Genomic DNA, 21034 nt, shown 5'->3' on the forward strand with positions numbered 1-21034 from the left:
AATTTGAGTCAGGTGTGTTAGAGCAGAGAGACATTGAAAACCTGCAGGATTGTGGCCTTTGAGGACCGGAGCTGGACACCCTTCTATTTCAGATAAAGTTTTATTCCCTGTTTTGAATATTTTTGTTTAATGCAAAGCCAGTACAAATACACTCTACTGATACTCCATAGTTTCCTAACTATGTATTTTCAGTGTGTTCCTCATTTACCTGCACTTTGCCTCCACTATCAGTGTCAAGCATCAGCAGCCTATATGGATATGCCTCATGGAGGAAGATTTGCCAGTCTACTTCCTGATTCAACTGAAACAAGCCAGCCAATAGTATTCTAGCATTCACCTAGAATGTCCCGCCCTCACCTTTGTAAACCAGCCAATAGACGACCCCTACGGGTGTCTCCTCGCTAAGAGGCCGAGCCACACAGGTAACTTAGGGAAAAAAATAGGAGAGGAGGGAAAAAAATATCCGGGGTTTGTTATGGAGTTCGTGTGAAGGAGACACGGATTTCCACCCTTCTTTACCAGTTAAACCTGTATCTCTGGATAGAACACACTCAAGTACTACAACAGGTAGAGTGTCTGACCGTAATCTCTTCCGTGGCTCCTCTGAAAATAATCTCCCCCCTTTTCTCTCTGCGTTTACCTCAATTGAGTTTCCCGTCCTTTTGTTTGCTGTCCTTATCACTTGGAAAAGGTGAACCCTCGTGTTATTTTTATTTTAATCTTTGCTTTAATTGTAGTTTTTACCCTTGTGGTCCCTGATGGCTTCGCACAGTGATACTCTGGTGGTGTTCTTTGGGGCAACAGCTGGTGCAAATGGGGGTAAACTGGGTTCGGATGAGAGGGAAATAATTCTCTTGGTGTGGCAAATTGTGGACCTACGTGAGAAAAAGGTATGGACCTCTCTGAGCCCTTTCGTTCGTTTTACGGTTTCTTGTGTACCCAGAGTGTTTGTGGCGTAGTTTCTACTTGTAGTGGACCAGTATGTTTGACATTTAAATCAACACGGTGTGCTTTCTGTGACCGTCTGCTGCCTTCTGTGCTCTAATGCTAGCTAACGCTACATGCTCACCTTTGTAACAGGTGACCAAAAACTTTTAACAAGCAAATGAGAGGTGGCATTTCACCTAAATGGAGAAAACACACCTTTTTGGTTTAGCATGTAAGCCTCTTGAATAAAACGACGCTTTATTGACAATTAAGTGCTTTTTTGGCAACTACATTGTCAATTTTTTTTTTACCCTTCATGTAGTTAATTTCCTGTATGCGGGGGGTGCTGCTATAATTTGCCAATTTATTTAAATATTTAGTTCCATGTTGTATTCTGCGCCATGAAACGCTAAATCCCTTCACAGGTCGGGAAGCTTCATGAATGTTTTGTCAAGCCAGACACTTTGGAGCTGACAGACCAATGTAAAGAAGAAACTGGTCTGACTGTTGAAGACCTCATCAAAGCTGAGCCTCTGGACAAAGTTCTGCTACAGGTGAGTTACTCTGCTCACTTTAATGTGAGGGTCATTTAACGTCCTTCAGGAAATTATTTTATTAAGAGAAAAGCATCTGTTGACAGTTTAAAACTACTTCTTTGGTGTTGGTAATTATAAAAGAACAAAAACCAAGTCAACTACTCATACAACCTCTTTTACATTATGAGAAACTTTTTTTTTTATTTTTCCTTTTTGCCCTAGAGCAAGATGTGACAGAACAGGCCTGACTGGTATTAAGCTGTAAGCTAATGTAAGGTGTGTCAAATTTCTTTCTGGGCCTTTTAGAAAAACCATCCTCCTCCACTTGGCTGAGATGTGTCATTGGCCCTGACAGTGAAACTCTGCTGACAGTTTGTAAAGGCTCAGGAGTTAGGATGGGCAGAGCCTGAAGATAAGGAGTCGCAGGTCTGGTCTTGCCTTGGTCTGATGCATATTGCAGACATCTGGAAATTGGAATGTTTACCTGGGACCACACCTCAGTTAAGGTGCAGGACAGGCAGGCGGGGGACAGAGGTGTTGCTAGATGCTAATGTTGTTCTGGAGCAATGGCCCTCAACATTATTCACGTCATGCCTTCTACTTTTAAAAGCCTGGCTTCTTTACATTGTGCTAAATGAACTTCCCTTGCTTAGCCCAATATTGCAGCTACTAGCCGGATTCTGCTGAGAATCTGTAGTTCATAATCATTCAATAAAACATTTAAACCTACATGATGGACATTTCTGGCCTGTTTTAATTGTAGAAGTCATATCTTGCATTAAAAAAAATTAAATAATTATTTAATGGCATTTAGACAAATAACATTTTAAACAAAATTTTACCTGTATTTAATAATGACATTAAAATAGTGATAACAGAGTTGTGGAAGCGATGCATCACAGGGATCAGGAGGATTTGAACTGAGACTGCTGTGTCACAGATTCAGCCTTTGTACATGCCTCATACCCCAACCTAGCCTCCTACCCTAGACTTCATTCTTGTTTTGTGTGGAAGCCTGACACAGGGAATTCTCCATGTGTATGTCTTATAGGCATACACTGATTAAAAATGTTTGCAACGCATGTAAAGACACAGACCATAACATAGGCCACTTGGCTTATGTTTCTGTTAAAACACATTGTTTTGACTTTGTGACAGATAATTCTGTTATTTTTCATTCTGCTCAAAATAAATTCACTGGCAAATATTTGAGCTGATGTTTAAATGATATATTTTTGCTGCTCCACATTCTTTTAGACTTTGGTTCGCCCTAAGTACCCTGTTTTTCTTTTTTTTTTTGTTTTTTTTTTTTGTTTGTTTTGTAAAACCCAAGACATACATTTGCTTCCAGCCACTGCTCTGTTAGGAAGTGTGTCTTCACAAAGTGCTTATGTTGCCAAACATGTTTTTCAGCTACCATTGCAAAAGTGTTTGTTTGCCCCGAGTGCACCCTTGCTGCTCTTCTAGTAGTTTGGTTTTTCAGAACCTTTAATTATCATGCAGCACCGGTGTGTTGGTGTTGCTGTTAGTGCTTTTGTGGTCTGAATGTGGTGCAGGCACTAACAGGTCTGTTCAGGTCATTTTTTTTCTTTCTAATCTTCCTAAGGGTTGGTAGCAATGATATTGCACAGATTGTATCCCCAACATTCACTGTAGTCGATGCATACCGTACAAAAGTTTCATTTTCATGTGAGTTTGGTTTAAAAGTTGCCATTTGGATCTGGTATGTATGGCTTTAAGTACGGCTTCAACCGCTTTAGGATAGACTGTGTGCTGAACCTTCAAATATTAACCCAAGTAATCAGTTTGTTCTTCTCATACCTTTGTGTGACTGGTTACTTTCCCTCACTATTGGTCATTCTAAGATTGGTTTATCCTTGTTGATACTAAAAAGAAAAGATAATTGAATTTTTTCCAGCATGTTGAAAGTACTGTGTGACAGCACAGTGTAGAAGCATTTAGTCCATTGTTTGTTTTAGATGTGCTTGCTCATTCATTGATAAAAGAAAGCAAGTAGTTGTCTGTCATTGGTGGACTTGGCATATTGACTCGTGTGGTCAAAGGCCTCAAGGACATCTGTTGGGTGTAATATTTATTAAGGCAGAGAGGGCTGGAGAGATTAGCATGGCTGAATACTTGGCTCCAAGGTAGTTTTGACAGAAAAGCACCAGATCTTGGTGTTAGTGACTGCATTATATTTTGCTTCTCCACTTATGTTTTCCTTGCCATTTGAACTAGAAGAGCAGTCCTGAGTTGAATGCATAGGAAAAACTGTTATATCAATGTGCTGTCACTTAAGAGATGAAAAACTACTTTTGAATGGAGGCTCGTGGCCTTTTTGTTTCCAGGCTTGTGAGGATTTCTCATCCATTTATAGTGAGCCTTCAAGAATGAATCAACATTAAAAGCATTTGACAAGCCAAGTAAAACCAGCTGGAGATTGTAAAGGCTTCCTACACATTTTACTGCAACACAAGAAAAAAAAAATCATAATGAGCTGAATGGAACATATTCATCATAACAAGGTAGTCAGGAGGTTGCAAACACATTCCTTCCCTATGCAACAATTGCTTCCTGAAACCTTTGGGAAGCCATAAAAAAATATACATTTAATATTTATTTATTTATTTATTTATTTATACTTTGCATGTTGGTACCATCTGTAGAAACAAAAATAAACCAATTTCCTTTTTTCTGTTAAATCAGGTGCTTTCTAAATAACCGTGACAGTGACATGTTTTGCTTTTTTGCTTCTCCATTACATGCAAGCTTCTGGGCAGCTGAAATGCCATGGAAGCATTTGAGCTTTATGAAATATTGTGGCATCCATGGATGTTTACTCATTGTTTTCCCCAAACTAACTAGCTGAAAATGCCAATAGAGATCGGACATTATTTTGATTTGTGACCGATATTAAAAGCACTAAAACTTTTCATTTAAAATGTACTTCATCAATCCCTAAATGAAAATAATTTTTTTTTTACTATAAGTGAACAATTATAATCATTAGCCTTTTTAAGCTGTCATTGTGTAGGACTTTAGCCGTGGGCATGACTGGCCTGTACTATTCTTTGTTGCAGCAGAGCTGAAGAAGTCTCTGACTGAACACACTCTTATTTCATCACTATCTTGTGTAGAAGATTAGTAGTTTTCCATGATTTTGATCTGTTTGCCATATTCACATTATATTTTTATCTGTTTGCTCTTTTCCAAAACAACTCTAGAAATGCACCCAGCACAGGGCTACATTTTTTTTATTGTTTGAAAAGCAGATTGCACAGATTACAAAACAAGTAGGAGTAGAAGAAATGCTGCAAATGAAGGACCTAAGCTTCCTCCTCATGTAGAGCCTGTTCTTTCCTTTCCTTTAGAAGGCTGCAGTAAAGCATTTCTAGTTGAGTCTGTTCTCCAGCTTGAACATATCTATCACTAGGATTGTTAGGGTGTTTGGTTTATTGCTGCTCTTCATCCTAAAATCCACAATAACCTTTTTGTCTTGTTCACATTCAAAATAAGGTGATTTTTTTCCCCCACATCATGCCACAAAGCAGCATTTATGGGATTTAATTAATTATATATTTTTTTTATTTATAGTCTTTGTTCCAGTTCATAAAATTATTACAAGCTTAAAGATGTATTGTTGTGCCTGGGACAATTTTATTTGTCATAGCCTCTAAACGGGGATTGGATTAGGTATTGGTTGCTAAACTCTGCCAAATCACTTCTTTCAGGGTTCTTTTAAAATAAAACAGCAAATTAACATGGAAATCAAAGCATTTGAAAAAGAGGGTTTTATTACTGTGGCTTTGACAACAGCTGAACCATCACTCCCCTCCAAAGAAGCAAAGAAACAATAATGTGTTAGACTGCTGCTTACTATGAAGGTTTAGCTTTGCTTTCAGACACTGGCAGCAGGTTGTAGCCTGTAAAGACTTTTTATTTTAGACTCTGCACGCATTGTTGTGAAACATTGTGTTTATGTGCTCAACTCAGATCTTCTGGCTGTTTTTGATCATAGCCAGAGATGTTGATTGCTGGATATGGTTTTCATTGGAGGTAGTATTACAGGATTTGACTCTCGCATGCAAAGGTGGCCATGTTGTGGAATGAGTGTCTACAGATTCCTACCACCAAAAATGTCCAGTTTGTGCCTTTATGAAATAACAGCAGCCAGCTTACATAAAAATATTTGCAATTACAGATTATTATTTGGAAGAACTGGGGTAATATATATGTAAATGAAGGATTTAGTCAAATGAATTGCAGATTGATTGTGGGTTTATTTACTGAATGTGATCGACTCCTTTAGGAAAATACAACAATTTTTCAGGGATCCGCAGCTGACATACATAACATCCTAAACATTAATTTCATTATTACAAGAAATACTTGACTAAAAATAGCTTGTAATGACATGAGATTAATATGCAGCTTAAATCAGATGATGTCTAATAATAGCAAAATCTTTTCATTATGATTTTGACCCATTCATGAGCACACAATGTGTGTCAGAAACCACTCTGTGGTGCAAGTCTGTGTTTAAACAGTTGCCAACAAGGACTACCCAGACACTCCCTACTGCTCTTATCGGGAGTTTGTTTCAACCACCACCTTACCTCACCTCTGCATACAAATGGTGCAGCTACACAGGGGAGCAAGCTGTGATAGGACCATGTTCAAAGGCCACTTCCTCCCCTTTGTCTCTGGAAATGCCCTTCAGAGGGAAAGTAAGAGGAAAAATTACACTGATCTGTTGATTCCTGAAACCACTTTGGAGAAACAAATGTTGTCGTTTAAATTACTCTAAGATAGCTTATGTTTCTTTAGATAACAAGGCCTGATGAATGTGCTGGATTTAATATAAAATAGCAGTTCTTTTGAACTGGGTTTGCCACGTTTTAATCTTCTCCTGTGATCAGTTTATGAAGTTGTCTGGTGCTTGTTATCAGTATGAGATTTGTCCTCTGCTCAGCATGTTTGCTCAATTTAATTGTGTTTTTTAATGCTTAGGAGAAAAGGAGAGGGTGTGTCTCCACCTCCTCTTTAACATTTGTTTTCCTTTAGAAATCCGGTTTTAGTAATGGTCTAAGGTGGAGCAGTATGAGCAAACATCAGTCCCCTCAGCTTAAAATGCACTGCTGTGTTAATCTGTAAAATTTAGGGTAATTTATTTTTAGATTAATTGTGCTTACTGTTTGGACTATAAAGGTGTGAGGTATTAAGATGAATGCACAGCACTCCTTAAGGGGGTCGAAGCAACAAACACTGACATGGGGAATTTAAGGGCTGAAGTTTAAGAAACTACCTTTTTTTTTTTTTTTTTTTTTTTTTTTTTTTTTTTTTTTGTTTATAAAGGGAAAAAAAAGCCACAGATCTGCTGGTGTTCACTGATCCTGCTAGTATAAATAAACAAGCTGTTTCGTTTTTCTTCAGTGTTCTCATCTTTGACTTCAGAGTTTCTGTTCAGCCATCCTAAACCTCCTTAATCTGACCCTGAAACATTTTTTCCCTTGTCAGTCGGCGTTTGGTGCTGGCAAATGGCCGAGTTTTTCCTCCAACTGTTATGAAGCAAGCCCTAACACGCATGTCTAATGCTCTTTCATTGTTTAAAGGGTTGTCAAACATAGCCAGTGGCCATGTGAAGCAGTCACTAAGTTTAGGATGGCTCCATATCCAGATGGTCTTGTCTGCTCTTACTGAGGGTACTTATGGTGTTCTGGGGGGATAAACCCGATGTTCTGAGGTGGTTGCACAAGCAAATGGCGATTGTTCCACACATCCTCTTCACACACACTTTGTGAATAAATGCAGCCTAAATGGATCTATTGAGACAACAAAGTTGATGAGTTACTGATTAGCTCTTGGTCAGGATAAAAATGTAAATGAAGGTGAAAACTTATTGTAGTTTTGACTTTTATACCCAATTTTGTGAACAGCATCTTCGCCAAAGCATGTCCTTTTTAAAAAAAATAAATAAATAAAAAATCAGCTATAACGAAGCCCCTGTGAAGTTTTAGCAGTGTTGATTATGTCCTCTTGTTAAACTTCAGCACTGCATGATTTTAAAGTCTTTGCAGCCACACAGACTCAGATAATTGTAATATAATATGTGCCAAGAATAAAACTTAAGCCAAAGTTAATGTGCTTATTAAGTAGACAGTTTTAGATACTGTAGTTTGGTTTACCAAGCCAGAAAGGTGAGCAGACATGGGACTTATTTTATCACAGGTCTTGAGATCTGTGTGCTTGATTTTTATCAATTACAAAGTTTTTTTGTTTTTTTTTTTTTATTTATTTTTTTAATATTCTCTTGTACCTGTGATAGCTATTTGTCGTAGTCCAATTTGCAGGTGGTTTTAAATGTGAATACATGGCAGGTGTTCAGGACTGGCTGCTGTCGCTATCGGTCTATGTAAAGTAAAGACAGGTTGGTTGGACTTGCCTGGGTTGTTTTGTTTTTTCCCTCCTCATGTTGTGGCTGTTTGCTTGTGTAAAGAAAAGCTGTGTTCCTGATGATTAGTGGTGTGATCATTCCTTTTACTTTTGTGTCTTCTTTTCCTTAAATGGCAAACACTAAAACCAGTTAGACATGTTTCATTCCGGTTTAGGAACAGTCAAACACAAAACCACCTTTACTCCTAGTACTTAGGAGTTTATTTCTCTAAAGATATTTTGATATCTTACATAAAACCCATTAAGGTTTTCATGTGCTTTATTATCTGAGTTATTTTCTCTGTCCTTTTTGTTTCATTGCACAGTTCCAGCAGGCTGTGTCATCAGAAGTAAAATGCCTCGGCAGGAACTCTTACACGCTTTTGGTGAACAGTCCACTTATCATTCGACAGGCCCTCCACCCCGAAGCCTCCAAAAAGGTGATTATTTCCTTTTAAGCTGAAGATACAGCATCTGGACAGGCACATGCTCACTAAGTAAAATGTAAAATGATTAGTTTGTTTAAACTGGCTTTGTGTTAAATGAAATGTGCCGTATTGTATTGCTTTTAGTTAAGTCTTATTAACTGTGTTTAAAAATGCTAGACTTTGTTAAAAAGTTGCCCTCTGAGATATTAACTTCCTAGTGTATCCAGTATAAATATTGTTGTCCCTCCACACTAACTTGTCTTTTTTTGTCTTCCTGTCTAGAATATTGTACTACCTGAGTGTTTCTTTTCATTTGTGGACATAAGGAAAGAGTTTCACAAATGCTGCCCAAATGCTGGCCCAGTGCAGAAACTCTCACTGGCCTCTATGTTGGAATGTATCCTTTGTTAGACAAAGCTGAAATTACTGACTGCAAATATCTGCTTTGATTTATAAACACAAACCTCAACATGTAATACAAAGTGAGAATCACGTATAAAAGTGGGCAGCAACCTTAACTGTGTGCGCAGATGTTGGCCTTCCTGCTGTGTCGGGGCAGATGATGTGGGTGAGGGAGCTGAGAAGCATGGTGCAGTTAACACTCAGCATCCTGGCTGAGCCCTACAGTAAGTTTAAATGTTGCTTAATGTTTTCATGTTCACACTTTTGAAGCAAAGTTTTTAATTATTCAGTTTTTTTTTTAATCAAGTCAGCTTTTTTGCATGTGTCATTGTCACCACATCTCTGTGTATATTCCCAAACAGCACACACACTTATTCATCATTTGACACATTAATGAACAGAAGTAAGATGACTCTAGATGGGTTACAGTGCAGATAAACCAAACTTTAATCTACAAGGTTTCATCTGGGCTGTGGCTGTTCCCTCTGGCTTCACTCCTCCCAGTAACAACCAAGTATGTATCTGGGTGTGAATAGTTAGAGGAATGCAGTGTTTAAAAGTCACACTGCCTGGCAGCGCAGACCTCTTCCCTACATAGAAAGGATCCACAAACACATTAAATCAGTTCTGTTTTCTTTTTCTTCTTTGTTTTTTAGATCACATATTTTCCTGTTTTGAATCGGTGAACTACAAGTTTGACTCTGGCACATGGTACGTAAAAACTTCAGGTATACATTTTATCCCTTTCAGTCTCTCTGTCCTGTTGCCACACCTGTTACACCTGTTAGCCAGCAGAGCTTAGAGAACGACAACCCTCCTCAGATCTCAGACCTCAGGCTCTGAGCATTGATTACAGCAACAAGAAAATCTCAAGTGTGTTATTAAAGCTGTCCAACTTTACCATCAAGCGCTTACCTGGATATTTAGTAGCAGGGCACCAGATCCTGAGGTTTTCACAAAGCCAAAAACCTGTCACCTTGACAACAGTGACATTTAACCATGGGAGTGTTGCTGTGTTTAGTACTTACTGTGAGTGGTCTCTGTCTCTGCTGTTTATGGGCAGTTTATTCAAACTTACCTCTGCACAAATAATTTCCTGGTTGTGGTTCTTTTGATTAATGTTAGAATCTCACAATTGTCCTTATTTTTCCTCCACATGGTCTTTTGTTCAGCAGTAAGACCGAGCCAGTGGACAGCGAGACAGTGATCCGAGCACGGGGGCTTCCATGGCAGTCCTCGGACCAGGATATTGCTCGCTTTTTTAAAGGCCTCAATATTGCCAAGTATGTTGGACTTCAAGTATTTTCCAATGGCTCCATTACTCGTATTACTCTAAAGGTTTAAATTAGAATCAAAAAGCGGGCTTTCAATGTTGGTGTGATAAATTCCTGTTACAGGGCTAATGGAGCCTTCTCAGATCAGTGATTCTGAAGTTGCTACAAAATCTGTAAAACTACATTTTTATCTTTTTCACCTGTAGTAATCTAGAAATAATAAGCTTCTTAATGAGCTGGATTAATATGTTGGGCGTTGATGGCATTGTTGTGAGTGTTATTGTAGTGTTTATATCATAACTAGTAAAATATGTGAAATATAAATCCAGCCCACAACCAGCTCAGCTGCATGTTCACATACAGAACATTGGTGCTTTTTAAAAACGAGTATCTAAAAACGATAGTGTGCTTATTGTGTTACTTTTGTCCAAAACCAAGCAAGCAGTCTTTCCTGTTTTGAACTACTCTCATTACATGAGCATTGGACTCTCTATTATACAAACTTGTCATTATCATGCAATGAAATGACAGTGGCTGAAGAAGTAAAACTGTTGGTGTTGTACATAAGTATACACTACCAGTCAAAAGTCTGGACGTGTTTCACCACTGGATTTAATCGGAAATTGTTTCCAAACCTTTGACTAGTACTGTAGATCTATTTGTAATTTATTTTTCTTTACATATAAGTATCTGTGTTCTTCTGTTTCAGAGGTGGTGTGGCTCTTTGCCTTAATGCTCAGGGAAGAAGGAATGGGGAGGCTCTGGTTCGTTTCATCAACTCCGAACATAGAGATCTGGCCCTGGAGCGCCACAAACATCATATGGGGAGCCGCTACATTGAGGTTGGGTTCGCCACTGATGGGTGGTTTGTTCATTCTGTGATATTTTTTTATTTATTTTTTTTTTAAGTTAAGTGCTGAAAATGTAGCTTTAGCTTAGCTCCCATTCTGTTAAGTATTTTGGTAGTGACAGTGAATTTATTACCTTTTTAAAGGTAAATCCAGTTTTCTTCTGTCTTTGTCAGGTCTACAAAGCCACAGGAGAGGAATTCCTCAAGATTGCTGGAGGTCAGGTTTCAGATTTTTTTCCCCCCTCATCTCTTCAGCCATGTTTGCATGAAGAGTCATAGTGAAAGACTTTCTGTTAGTAGAAGGAAGCATTACCTTCTGTAGCTTTCCTGCCACACATCTATAAAAGTGCAGCTCTATCGTGCATAGTGGCTCTTTCTCCTGTTACCTGTGTCTTTGCCTCATCCCAGTGACTCCCTGGCAGCTTACCTCTGGGAAATAAAAGACACTTTGTGAGGAGCATCCCCCATTCCCCCCCATCCCCCTCACCTCCTCGTCCTCAGGCCAACCCCTCAGAGGCCAGTTTGAGAGGAATTTCACCCTGGGCTCACAGCAGCTCACCTGTTCAGATCAGGCTTTAGCTTCATTCCCGCGAGGCTGAGAGAGCTGACGCTCTGTGAAAGGACTAACTCAGTGCTGATACAAAAGGGGGTGTGAAGAGACAAAGGCACGGCCTGGGGCCTCTGGACCGCTCAGCAGCAGCCAGCAGTAACACAGAACAGAGATAGCAGACAAAGAAACACAGTCACTTGCAGCAGATAACTTACAGGGGCTGCTAGCCAGTCCCTGGACTTTACTCAGATGAGTGAGGATCAATACAGATTGATTTATTTGCTTAAAGTCCAGTTTGCTGCCAAACGGGCAAAACAGAGATCCCCTTCTTAATAGAAACAACAGCAGTAATCATGAAAAATTGCACTGTACATGATCTTTAGTGTGTGTATCACACTGCAGCCTTATTTTGGTCTAGTAATTTTATCATGTTCACATGTGTCTATTGTTTCTCCTCTTTGGATACATGTTTAACAGATCTCTACTGATCACATGACCTTTTCTCAAGTACTGCTATAAGTCCTGTTCACTGTGAGATGGCCTGATGACAGCCCATCGGCCCCACTGTGCCATTTGAAGTTACGGCATGCTAATATGCTAAACTTGGATCAGCTTAATAGATCATTTTTCAGGATATACAGTTCTAGTTATACTACCCCCTGCAGTGGCTTTAAAAGCAAGTTGCATGAACCCTAAACCATCTTATTTAATATCTCTTATTTACTCTATGACTTCAGGGACATCCAATGAAGTGGCCCAGTTCCTGTCTAAAGAGAACCAGGTGATTATCCGAATGCGGGGTTTGCCATTCACCGCCACGCCTCAGGAAGTCCTGTCCTTCCTTGGTCCTGAGACCCCAGTTACAGATGGTGCCGAGGGTCTGCTCTTTGTCAAATACCCTGACGGACGGCCTACTGGTGATGCCTTCGTGCTCTTCTCTTGTGAAGAATATGCCCAGAATGCCCTGAAGAAACACAAGCAGATCCTGGGGAAACGTTATATTGAGCTGTTTCGGAGCACTGCAGCTGAGGTGCAACAGGTGATTTCCTTTTAGCTGTTACATTTATGAAATATAATTAACTGGATGTTAAGAGTCCACTGGTGGCATGTGTGGGAGTCAATGGTCCTTTTTAGATTAAGGAAATTATTTTTAATTTTCATTGTGTGAGAACTTATTTATAATAATGTTCTGTAATTCTAGAAGTCATAAATTACTGGATATATAAAGACAGGGACTTGTTGCCATGGTTTCTTTTTTTTTTGTTACTTTTTTATTATTTTTGTGCATCATTTATTTTTTTCTGTCATGGGAGAGTTGATTGATAAATAAACTTGTGTTTCACAGGTCTTGAATCGCTACATGTCCACACCTCTGATCTCAACGCTCCCCCCTTCACCCATAGTACCCGTCCCAGTCCTCACCACACCCCCCTTCCTCCCAGCAGCCAGCAGTTCTCGCGACTGTGTACGCCTCCGTGGTTTGCCTTACACCGCCGGCATCGAAGACATCCTGGAGTTCATGGGCGAGCACACTGTAGACATCAAACCTCACGGGGTCCACATGGTCCTCAACCAACAGGTCAGATTGGTGGGGGTGTTTTCTGATCTCAGAAATAATTACAGGGGGAAAACTTTGCAGTCCAGCAGAACTGGGAAAATTTTGTTTTCCAATGACAGCAGAAATTGAAGAAAAAAAAACTCATAATTGCTTGACTAAACACTACATAACAGCTTAAATAAACAGTTTTAAAAAATATTGTTTGGGCTACAGATTTCTGTCCACCTTTTTAGTCCAGACAGAACCACTTCTGTGTTGCTGATCTTGTCTTTCATTTACTCCTCTGGTGCAGGGCCGGCCCTCTGGGGATGCTTTCATCCAAATGAAGTCACCTGACAAGGCATTTCTGGTGGCCCAGAAGTGTCATAAAAAGACAATGAAGGACCGGTATGTCGAGGTCTTCCAGTGCTCTACCGAAGAGATGAGCATTGTTCTGATGGGAGGAACACTAAATCGCAGCGGCCTCTCACCTCCACCCTGTAAGCTTCCCTGTAAGTTATCACCACACAGTGATAGTCATTAAGGAAGCACGTGTTTGATTGTTGTGATATTTTATTTACTGCTGTCAGGAAATATATGATGCAACATCAGCAGCATCATTTGCTCGGTGTCTGAGTTGAAATATTGGGTTCTACATAGATGTCCCTCTCACGGGTTGTCTTTTAAAGTTGTACAAGAAACCTCAGGAATGACTTGTATATCCCTCAACCTTGGTTGTACTAAATGGCAAGTGTTTTGCAGACAAATGTATTTGTTGTGCTTGTCACCTCTCTATAGTCTGCTGGTAAAACATGTTGCTGTGCTTGCTTGTTTACCTCTGAAACACTGATGCAAGTTTAGACTGGGTGGAAAGCAACTCTTAACTATGTACTTTGCTCTGTTATGCCTCATATGTCATCGCTGAGGGAGATTAGATTGGAGCAAAGAGAGCATAATTTCTTTTTACTCATTTATTTTTGTGTGTGTTTTAATGACTGTTTAACTTGATAATTGTTTGAAATATTAGGTTTTTCTCTTCGTCTCTCTGAACTCGAATTGCAGCAGAAGTTTTTTTTATTGTTTGTTTTTTTGTAAAGAAATTCCCCTGATTGACCTGAAAACCCTTGAGCCTTAACAAGGTCACCAGTGATGTCTCAGTGTCACATGGCTGACACTGAGACAGACCATAACTGCCCACAGCCTCAAACAGATAGTGGTTGTATGTAAATACATCCTTACCGTCAGTCGTGTGTTTACATTGCAGGTATCACAGCTTGAAGGGTATACTGAGCTTTGGAAATGCGTTTCCAGTAAGAAGTCTACAAGCAATCACAGACATGAATTTCATAAGTATTTGTCCAAGTACTTGATATAAACTGTTAAGTTTAATGTAATTATAGTAGAATTTGAGTTGCAGTACGATTGTCAAGCTCTGACAAAAGATTCAAAGTGTCAGCTGAGAGGAAAGTTGTGCTGGATGGTCAGTAGAAACCCAAGAAGCACACTGGCTGAAGCTGCTTTACTGCTGCCTGTTGTCAACTAAACTTTACATTGACATGGAAGCTGCTGTCCTTTGAAGAAGCTCCTGCTTTAAAATAAACCATCTTCAGGTTTAACTCAAATTTTCCACAAAGAAAAGACCCTTTGCGGGAAGGCCATAATAAATGGAGGCAAACTTAAAAGTCTGCACCAGCTCTTTAAACATGAAGGTGGCAGCATAATGTCGTGGGACTATTTTTAATGGAACAATGAAGAAGAGCTGACACTGAGTCTTTAGTAGATTTCTCAAACCACCTGACAGATGAGCAATTTTTGGAACAGGAAAAAGACCCCATCATACATCAGTGCTGTGTGAATGTGATACATGCATTCTGCTTCAGAAGCACAACAATTCAAAGAAATGGCTGAACTATGACACTCATGTCTAAGGGTAAATTTCCAGGATGTGTAAAATATCTGGCTTGCATAACGGGTTTGTGTCCTTTCCAGTCTGTCGGCTACTGCCTTCTCTCTGTTTTTTTTCCTTTCTGTTTCCCTTCTTAATCAAGCTTACAGTTCATGATAGTATCAAAGCTTTATTTGAAAGTAAAAACAGTGAGTACCAAATGTTCATTACATGTAAAAATGTGCCTAACATTGGTTTGACTCACCTGCTGCATCAACTTTTATAAACATATCGGATTGTCTTTGTCAAACCACCAACTGTTTATTTTAATAGTGTTATTTATTTAATAGTGTGAAGCACCTGATGCGTGGTTTATTCTATGGAAGTATGACTAATGTTCCAGGTTGCTTCCTCTGTTTAGTTTGTGCAGCCATTATGAAAGCCCATCCTGTTTAGTTTACAATCTTTATGAGGGGAAAGCAGTAAATGATCACATTAGGGAAACTGAAGCTAAATGAACAATTAGCATATTTCATAGAAATAAAGATTCTTCAGCCTGTTTTTAATCTTGATCTTTTAACAGTTTTTCCTCTATGTGCAGTTTTATCAATTTATAAACCCTGAGAGGATTGAGTAAAGTTACTCTGGATGTGTTGTTTCTGTACAGTTCTTTGGGTACAACAAGGTTCTTCAGACTACTTAACTTGTTAACATACAGTCCAAATCTTTGTCTCTTTCTGTAGGTTTGTCCCCTCCCACAGCCTATGCTGCCTTCCCCACTCCACCTGCCATCCTCCCAGAGGCCCTCTACCAGCCACCCCTGCTAGCAGCCCCCAGACCTCCTCAGACCACAGTACACAGCCATGCTCACCCTTTGGCATACTACCCTCAACCACATCTCTTCATGAACATGAACATGAACTACACAGCTTACTACCCCAGGTACCTACAGGTCAACTACAACAAAAAAACTGCGAATGGAGCGATACCTCGTGTGCTTCTCTAAAGTCTTCCCTCTGGTTTTCTGTCTACTTTTACTCTTGCTTTTGCTGTCCAGCCCCCCAGTGTCTCCCTCCACAGTTGGCTACTTTGCAGCTCCACCAGGAGCAGTAGCAGCAGCAGCAGCAGTTGCAGCTCAGCCCCACCATGCTGCAGCCAGTGCCCCCTCTGTGCTGCCTCAGCCGGGTGCCCTGGTCAGGATGCAGGGTCTACCCTACAACACAGGGGTCAAAGACATCCTCAGCTTCTTCCAGGGATACCAGGTCAGTACAGGCAACACTGGAAAAGTCATAGATTAAAAGGTGTGTTTGTGTTTGGAAGGATGTGTTAAGCAGCAATGGATGTCAGAAATGTGCAGCTAATGCTTGCTGGTGTGTACTTTTTTTCAAACATATAGAAAGTTGCTTCACATTTGCAGAAAACCATGTCAAGCTATGTGCTAACCATTTGTTTCATTTTCTTGGTAATGATAAGGAAATGCAGATCAGTACAACAGTTTTTATGTTTCTTGCTGTAATTTGATGATGATGACATTTTTCCACAATCTACAAAGCTTCTAGCTTGATGGACTACTGAGCTAATTTCCTTTTCATTATAAAATCACCATTGTACTGTTAAGAAACATGTGTACACTTGTGCTCTTTCCCCCTTCCTCTTTGCCTCCCATATTTTTTGCTGCCAGCCCTAATTAAGTGGAGTCCCCTGAAGCAGGTATGAACCCTTACAGGTGTGGCTTTCAGACAGTCTGCAAACTGAAGAGAGAGAGAGGGGTGGAGTTTGTGATGGAGGTGGGGGAGGGATGTGCTGTTGTTGTTGTTATTGGCTAATCTTGGCTCTGCTTTTAGTCTTCATGGCTCATGTCATCCAACGCTGGTACAACCCCTATATTGGAAAGAGTGTGTGTATTCACACCAAATACATTTTTTTGAGGTTCAGACTGGTGAACATGAGAATGGAGAAGTCCATGAGTGTACATCGTGTGTATCTCAGTTCTGACTGTTGGCTGAACTGCTGCAATTGTATCCATAATGGTGTGTGTGTGTGTGTGTGTGTGTGTGTGTGTGTGTGTGTGTGTGTGTGTGTGTGTGTGTGTGTGTGTGTGTGTGTTCTGGCTGCAGCAGCTTCTTTCACACAGACCCTGGCTGAGAAAACACTTCAGTACCACGTATTCCCATGCCTTAACACTGTTGTTCAAATAACATATTTTCAGACTGTATTTGTTGAGTGTTTTGTTTATTTGTTTGTTTTTTTTTTCCTATCCTTTTTTAAATGCATTTTTAGCACTTCAGAGAGACTATACATCGTCTGTGTGTAAACCTGTGTCATGTGTTGTCAAACATTGTGAGGGCCTCCCAGCCTGACTGTGTGTCCATCATTATGCTGTCTGTAGTACGCCCCTGACGAGTACAGCGGCATGGTTCAGATGAGCGAACAGGCCAGGAGTCTGATTCAGCCCAAAGAATGGCTTTGTCTTTAGGGACACGCCGCAAGGTAAGAAGAGCCTCCACAGCAGAGAGGCAGAGTGGAGAGAGGGGACATTTTCTCTGCTTGAATAACATCTGTATGTCTCAAACAACTCCACAAACAAATAACAGATGTTTCTTACAATTTAAAACACCCTCTGAGTGCTGAGGTGGGGATCTTCTGGTCTAGAAGGCTTTCTCAAGGAGGTTACTAATTTTCTGAATGTTCATTTTAGAATCGCTTAAACTCATAATTCACATTTTGATGTTTTTGCTTTTTAGATCACCAGTGTAATGTTTACTAGATGAGCTTCCTTTGACCTGCAAGGCCACAAGGTTTAAATTGAGTCACCAAATCTTTTTTTTTTTAAACTAAATATCAAGTTTTTTGGATTAATGTTTTAATCTGTGCACTTTGCAAGATCTTAAATGCAACAAGCAGCAGATTTAATGAATCTATTTGTTCCCATGAGAAAAACTTAACTGCAGTGATTTTTTGTTCATGTCGTCTATGAAGAGGACTGACAAGTTTAACCATTGAGGGTGAAGATCTTGGTCAGATTGCTGACATGTCGCATGGACTTGATTTAAATGTTCATTTTGATGTTTTTCTGAATTCTTTTTTTAAGAAGGAATTCAACTGTGCCTGAAAAGGTTTTTATCAGTGACTAAAAGTTTTAGAGAAAGATAAAGTTCAGATGTTGTACATTCATGGAGATGATAAATATCTTACTGGGCCCAAAAAAATTTTTTTTCCCTCAAACAAGTTCACTAACCTGAAGCTTGAACCTGAGAAAGAATTAAACTGGTAAATCACTCATGTTTCATGTCTTTGATTAAGGGCCTGCAGCCTTTTGGCTCAGTGATGCAGTGATGGTGTTTGCACCGTTTTCCCCAGAGAGAGTCAAGAGATTTATACCCGCTGCGCCACTCAGTTAATTTAGTAAAAGAAAAACCAATTTTTTTATGTTTAACAATCCAATCACTACTTGCTGAACATATGAAATATTTTAAAACGGTCATTGTTGAGGATTAGAGGGAAAGGGCTTCAGTATAAATTAGTCTCCATTCAACACAACACAAAAACTGCCTTCTAAAGTCTTCACCATTTCTGAGAAATGCATCCAAAGAGCTCGTCTTACCTTCAGTCTGCTTGTCTGATCCTCTGAATTTGTGGATTTTACTGCTGATGAAATCTGTTGATCATTTAAAATTGTGCACGTCTTACTAAATCAGATTTCTTTTTTGTGTGTGTGCTTCTGCATCAAACTTGATTTCAGTACATAATGTGAATGGATGCATGCTAGTGGGTTATTAACAGATGTCTTCACCACCAGCCATGTGGTTTTCAGGTCTCTAAGAACATCATGTATTCTGCTTTAACTTCTAACTCTGCCCTCTAATCTTTCTGCTTTCTAACTCGACTTGTTTGATGAAGTGATGGTCCCAGTGCATGATTCTGTCTCAGCTCTGCCGCTCCCCCTGCTGTTTTCATATTGCACTGCAGTGAAGTGACTTCTTGTCTTTGTTTTGTCTTTCTGCAGCTGCAACCAGACGCGGTACTCATCTTGTATAACTTCAGTGGCCAATGCAGCGGCGAGGCTTTGATCACCTTCCCTACTGAGGAGATGGCCAGGCGAGCTGTTGCCGAGCGCTCAAACCATCCTTTCTATGGCCAACAGATCCAACTTGGCTTCTGTAACTGACCACTTGCGCTCCATCCCTCTTCAACTCGCTCTGTTTAGCATCCTGCAGAGGAGCCATCTGTTTTCTCTTCTTCAGGAACGCCTCCAAACTCCAGTTCTTTTCAGAACATCTTTTCAACCTTTCTTCTTCTGTGTGACCTACTGTTCTAAACACACCTGGCAGTGGTGGCCCTGACACTCCCGAGGCTGCTGTTGGAGTTCATGCATCTGCATATGAAGCAGCAGCTGAATGTTGGGCAAATGACTGTGGATTCCATGTACAGCTTTTCTGTATTTTTGCTCCTGCTGTTGGAGGCTGGTTGTGGAGAAGAGACGGAACGGAGCCGGGAACAGAATATATAGCGGCTCTGCTAAACCAAACATGCAGATATATTTATATTATAAATACATTTATATATGTCCCCTATAAAACTGTACAGATGTGTGTCCTGAAATGCTTGACAACTTCTACACACAAATCATTTATGTATTTCTAAAGTTTCACTCTTAAACCACTTAGACTTTTGTGTTTATGAACGTTTGTGTTAGCGCTTTGCAAATACAGCTCTGTGTGTGTGTGTGTGTGTCTGTCTGTGTGTGCTTGAAGTTTATTATTTGATGTCCTCCAGCTGTGTAGCTGTGTGGTTGAAAAGAAGAGCCATAAAGACCTAATTTAGACTACTGAATCAGCATGCTTACTGTCATGAGTTAGTTTTGAGTAGCATTGAAATTCAGGGACTACTTAATACCACACTGCACCACAGCTGTGTAAGTGTACCAATTACGCTGACTTTATTTTGTTTGTTTTGTAAAAATGACAGCATGTCATCCCATTTAGACATTTTCTAAGCACTACAGATTTCCTTTTGCTTCCCTCAAAGTAATGAGGAGCTGTGCGTCTTTAGCAGTGTAGAGACAAATTAATTCTCTTTTTATTAATGCAATTTCTTTCTATATTCTGTAATTTTGTTATGAAATGTAATACGACAGTTTTCCTTAAATATTTTTTTATGAACTGCAGCAACTGTTTTCTTTTTTTTTTTTTTTTTTTTCCCCCCCAGTCTATAACTGAGTCTGCAGCGTGCTGCTACAGCCAGAGAAATGTATCAAGCTGCATTAGTTGTTCAGGTGGGAGACCTGCTTGACAGCTGTCTTAGTTTTTCTATCATTACTGTGCCTACATTACCCAGAGTGCAATACTGGCCCTGATGAGGCAAAGTCAGCCTCTGGTGGCAGAGGATAAATTTGCTTCTTTTGTGAGTGTGGGACTTGCATGAATTTAGGTCTGTGTATAGGCTGTAAACAATAAAAAAATTTGACAACTATTAATGTTTGATTGCTTCTTTGGAGAATGAGTTTAATGTGTTGAAATTGAATCAGAATGATTATAATTAGTAGGTGACATCATTCTTTATCAAAGTCTACTTCAGGTCTTGTTAATGACAGTTTGTCCTGTTTAAATCGAGCAGTAAATGTTACTTGAGTTACTGAAAAACCCCACAGAACTGTCAAGTCTGACCATTGTTATTGCAGATGTTGAAAAGGTACTTGGGAAGAAAGTTAAGATTCTTCATGTAACCTAATTCTCAGCTGTGGTTTCACATGCAGTAAGTTTTAGTCAAGCAAGTTTACATGTATAGCACATTTCGTATGTAAGACAATTCAAGGTGGTTTACAGTAAACGATAGGATTACAGCGGGGTGCGGAATAAGTGTTAAAAAATATGTAGAAGCTTTTTACAGAACAATCAGCTACGCCATCAGCAGTGACTGTAAAAATTTAAAGGTTTGTGGGAAAAGGACATTGGGTGCGTGTTCGGCGATGAGGAATGGATGAAAATTGTTTCACAGACTGGAAAATACATAAGGGAATGTAAAGGCAAATTCACACAGTACAAAATTATGCAGAGATATTACTGGACAACAGTGAGACTGAATAGAACGGGTCTTAAAAGTGACTCTATGTGTTGGAAATGTCAAAAGAATGCAGGTACACTGAAACATTGTCTGTGGGAATGTCCATTTATAAGACCCCTGTGGTTGATTATTGTACGAATCCTGAGTGAT

The 21034-nt window shown here is 39.7% G+C and overlaps 1 protein-coding gene across 6 annotated transcripts; it reads left to right on the forward strand.

The window, feature by feature from the left end:
- Nucleotides 1-422: 422 nt before the first annotated feature.
- On the forward strand, nt 423-19780 carry esrp2 (epithelial splicing regulatory protein 2). 6 transcript variants are annotated; one of them, XM_041986057.1, is made up of 17 exons: nt 423-567; nt 738-890; nt 1353-1481; nt 8222-8335; nt 8606-8720; nt 8854-8949; nt 9382-9436; nt 9898-10008; nt 10709-10841; nt 11024-11066; nt 12137-12438; nt 12745-12978; nt 13250-13436; nt 15565-15763; nt 15879-16083; nt 17211-17311; nt 18828-18964. In XM_041986057.1, the coding sequence occupies exons 2-16, from the start codon at nt 759-761 to the stop codon at nt 17295-17297; spliced, it is 2142 nt and encodes a 713-aa protein (XP_041841991.1). In that variant the 5' UTR covers nt 423-567; nt 738-758; the 3' UTR covers nt 17298-17311; nt 18828-18964. The 6 variants fall into 6 exon arrangements, with proteins under 6 accessions (XP_041841991.1, XP_041841979.1, XP_041841985.1 ...); XM_041986051.1 differs by having other exon boundaries at nt 424-567; nt 13250-13448; XM_041986045.1 differs by lacking the exon at nt 17211-17311 and having other exon boundaries at nt 18828-19780.
- The last annotated feature ends 1254 nt before the right edge of the window (nt 19781-21034 follow it).

Source organism: Melanotaenia boesemani, chromosome 1, assembly GCF_017639745.1.
Source record: "Melanotaenia boesemani isolate fMelBoe1 chromosome 1, fMelBoe1.pri, whole genome shotgun sequence".
Lineage (NCBI taxonomy): Eukaryota > Metazoa > Chordata > Actinopteri > Atheriniformes > Melanotaeniidae > Melanotaenia > Melanotaenia boesemani.